General features: G+C 58.9%; 1 protein-coding gene across 1 annotated transcript in view; it reads right to left on the bottom strand.

The window, feature by feature from the left end:
- Positions 1-208: 208 nt before the first annotated feature.
- Positions 209-2,644, bottom strand: part of Ndufa11 (NADH:ubiquinone oxidoreductase subunit A11) — a 4,668-nt gene continuing 2,232 nt past the window's right edge. The window contains exons 2-4 of the mRNA XM_021218255.2: positions 1,234-1,326; positions 918-1,040; positions 209-373 (exon numbers count right to left, since the gene is read on the bottom strand). Of these exons, the coding sequence (XP_021073914.1) occupies positions 261-373; positions 918-1,040; positions 1,234-1,326 (329 nt within the window). The 3' untranslated portion in view covers positions 209-260. The remainder of the gene's footprint in view (positions 374-917; positions 1,041-1,233; positions 1,327-2,644) is intronic.

Here is a 2,644-nt window from a genome sequence, read left to right as displayed (position 1 = left end):
GGGCTGACCATGGGGCTCTGAGCTGTATCTGCAGAGCCAGGTCAGCGGCCTCTGAGCAGCCCACAGCAGGCTGGCGGGCAGGAGCATGTGGGCTTCCAGGCCTGCCTGTGAACCCTGTGTGCCAAGTGCAGCCCCGGGCCTCTGTCATCTCATCTGCCTTCTGCTATACCCCCTCCCCCATGGCCGTCTCATGCAGCAAGCCTGCCTCTAGGACATTGCACACAGGGACATACAGCATTTATTTGCCACAGGGGTTTGGCTCACACCTTGGGGGTGGGGAACAACTCCCAGCCTTCCAGCTTGCCAATCTTGAACAGGGCAGCCGCAGTTCCCATGTAGACACAGCCCACGGCTGCGGTCCCATAGCTGTGAGCTGTGGAGAAGGACAGCATCAGGTATGGGGTGTTCCAGGTGTGATCCAAGAGCCTCCCAGGGAGATGGGGTCTGATAGAGCGAGGCTTCTTCAGAGGCCTAATAGCCCAGCAACAGAGTTAAGGGGATGGAGAAACCGAGGCCAAAGGCTGTCCTGCACCAACTACTCTTAACTCAAGAGTATGGAGAGGGTGGATGTGGTCAGCCTGACTCCTGGCAGTGGGGATACTCCCCTGCTAAAGCCTTTTCCCACAGCTGAACTGTGGCTGGCATGGCTTTCCTGTCCCCAGACCCCTAAGAATACAAAGAGGGAGAGAGAGGCAGTTTGGGGCTAAGTCTCTCTGAGTTAGAGTCAGGCTGTGGGTCATACCCTAATGGTGAAGAGCTGGGCAGGGATGCCCACTGCAGGGCACAGCCTCCCCTATCACGGAGCTGCCTGCTGCTGAGAAGGCAGCGACTGCCGTCGTCAGGCAGGGGACAGAGTGAGAGGGGCTGGAGTGATCAGTGGTTATCTTACATACTGTCCCCAGGGAATGGCCACTCACTGCGTGCTCCCAATGTCAGGCCTCCTGCGCAGCCGCCAATGAAGTAGTTCAGGGGGTCATCTGGCTTCTCTCGGACCTGGGCACTGACACAGGTGGTAAGGCCAAACATCGCTCCGATAGCAGCTGTAAGGGGCAATGGGGGTCGGAGGTGGGGAAACTGAGGCAGTGACTGTCCTGTGCAGATAACACTGGATGCCACCACCCTCTGCTCTTCTGAGCCCCTAGCCAGTCTTGTAGTCAGTGTCCTAGGACCCCACCGAGTGGTTCCAGTCGCCTCTGAATGGCCTGTATCACTGTTAGCAGGACACTAGCTCACCTGCAGTGAATGTGTACCGGCCGACTCTGGCCACTGCTTCCAGGGTGGAATCTGCGGGGTTGAGTGTGACGCTGTAAGCGGAGCCGATTATGCCTGCAGGAGGGAGGGAGGGAGAGAGGGTGGAGGTTGTTGGGATGCCTTTCCAGGATACAGCACAACTCAAATCCAGGGCCACAGCTGCTAGGCCAGAGCCCAATACCTAAGGCAGAGCCCTGCCCCAGTGGGTTGATGCTGGTCCTCGACCCCTGACCCAGACCTCCAGCCATCAATATGCAGCTGCCACAGTGCCTCCTTCAGGCTCATCAAAGGCCATAGTTTCCAAGGGTCTGGGACCTCAGCCTAATCCAGCTTGGCAGCAATGGGGCTCGGGATGCCAATCCTTCCACGTGCCGGCAGCTTGGCCCAGACGTGTCCCTCCATCTGGCTGGCTCTATTCCTCCCACGCCAACCCCACTGCCACACCAGTCAGGTTTTCCATCTCCTCCACCCCCTGCAGCCCCATAGTTTACACCATAGTTTACATAGCAAGCTGAGGCCAAGGTAGGTGCTGAGCCAGGAGCCCAGGCCTTGGTGGGCTGCAGGGCAGGCACCACAATCAGGCCACACCAGGCATAAGCAGCCCCACTCCATCATACGCAGTTCTCTGGGGCAACTGACACAGGATCCTTGCTACAGGGGTGACAAGACCCATTACTGCCCCCACCCTCCAGTCTGGATGACTTCTGCTGTTATTCCTTTCATCGGAGGTGAAGCGGCCCAGAAAAGTAGCCTAAGGTGGCCCAGCATAGCTGGCCATGGGGCAGTGGGTCTCCAGCCTCAGGGGACGTCACACACACCCTTCCTGGTGAGCTCTGGGGTTCTGATCTGAGCACTGAGCACTTATAGATCTTGAGCTTCAGTATCAACACAGACTGGAGACCCTAGCAGGGCCTCAAAGATACTGGGTGCTGTGCTGGAGGCCTTGAAGGCATTGTTGCTCCCCAGCTCAGCCATCCCTCTGCCTCAGCATTAGTGTGGCTTCTGTGTATACTCACAGGGTGCGAGAATGCTCATGCGGGAACCCAACCCCACTGTTGGAGGTTGTTGGGATGTCTTTCCCAGATGCAGCAGGACTTGAACCCAGGGGCACTGGGATTCTTGATTGGGACTGGCAAGGCCACAGGGACCCTGGGTAACTTTGGTGTCCACACCTAACAAGCCAGGTGTCATGAGACCCAGAGTGACTGCCCTTCTCCCATGGCCCAGCCAAACCACAGCCAAGCCTCAGCACCACCTGCAGCACAGGGGGCCCCCCAGGAGCACCACCTGCAGCACGGGGCCCTCCAGGAGCACCACCTGCAGCACAGGGCCCCCCAGGAGCACCACCTGCAGCACGGGGCCCCCCAGGAGCACCACCTGCAGCACGGGGCCC

The sequence above is a fragment of the Mus pahari genome, chromosome 18 (genome assembly GCF_900095145.1).
Source record: "Mus pahari chromosome 18, PAHARI_EIJ_v1.1, whole genome shotgun sequence".
Classification (NCBI taxonomy): domain Eukaryota; kingdom Metazoa; phylum Chordata; class Mammalia; order Rodentia; family Muridae; genus Mus; species Mus pahari.
The sequence above is the reverse complement of the archived record's forward strand: the minus strand, read 5'-3'. Positions and strand labels throughout refer to the sequence as shown.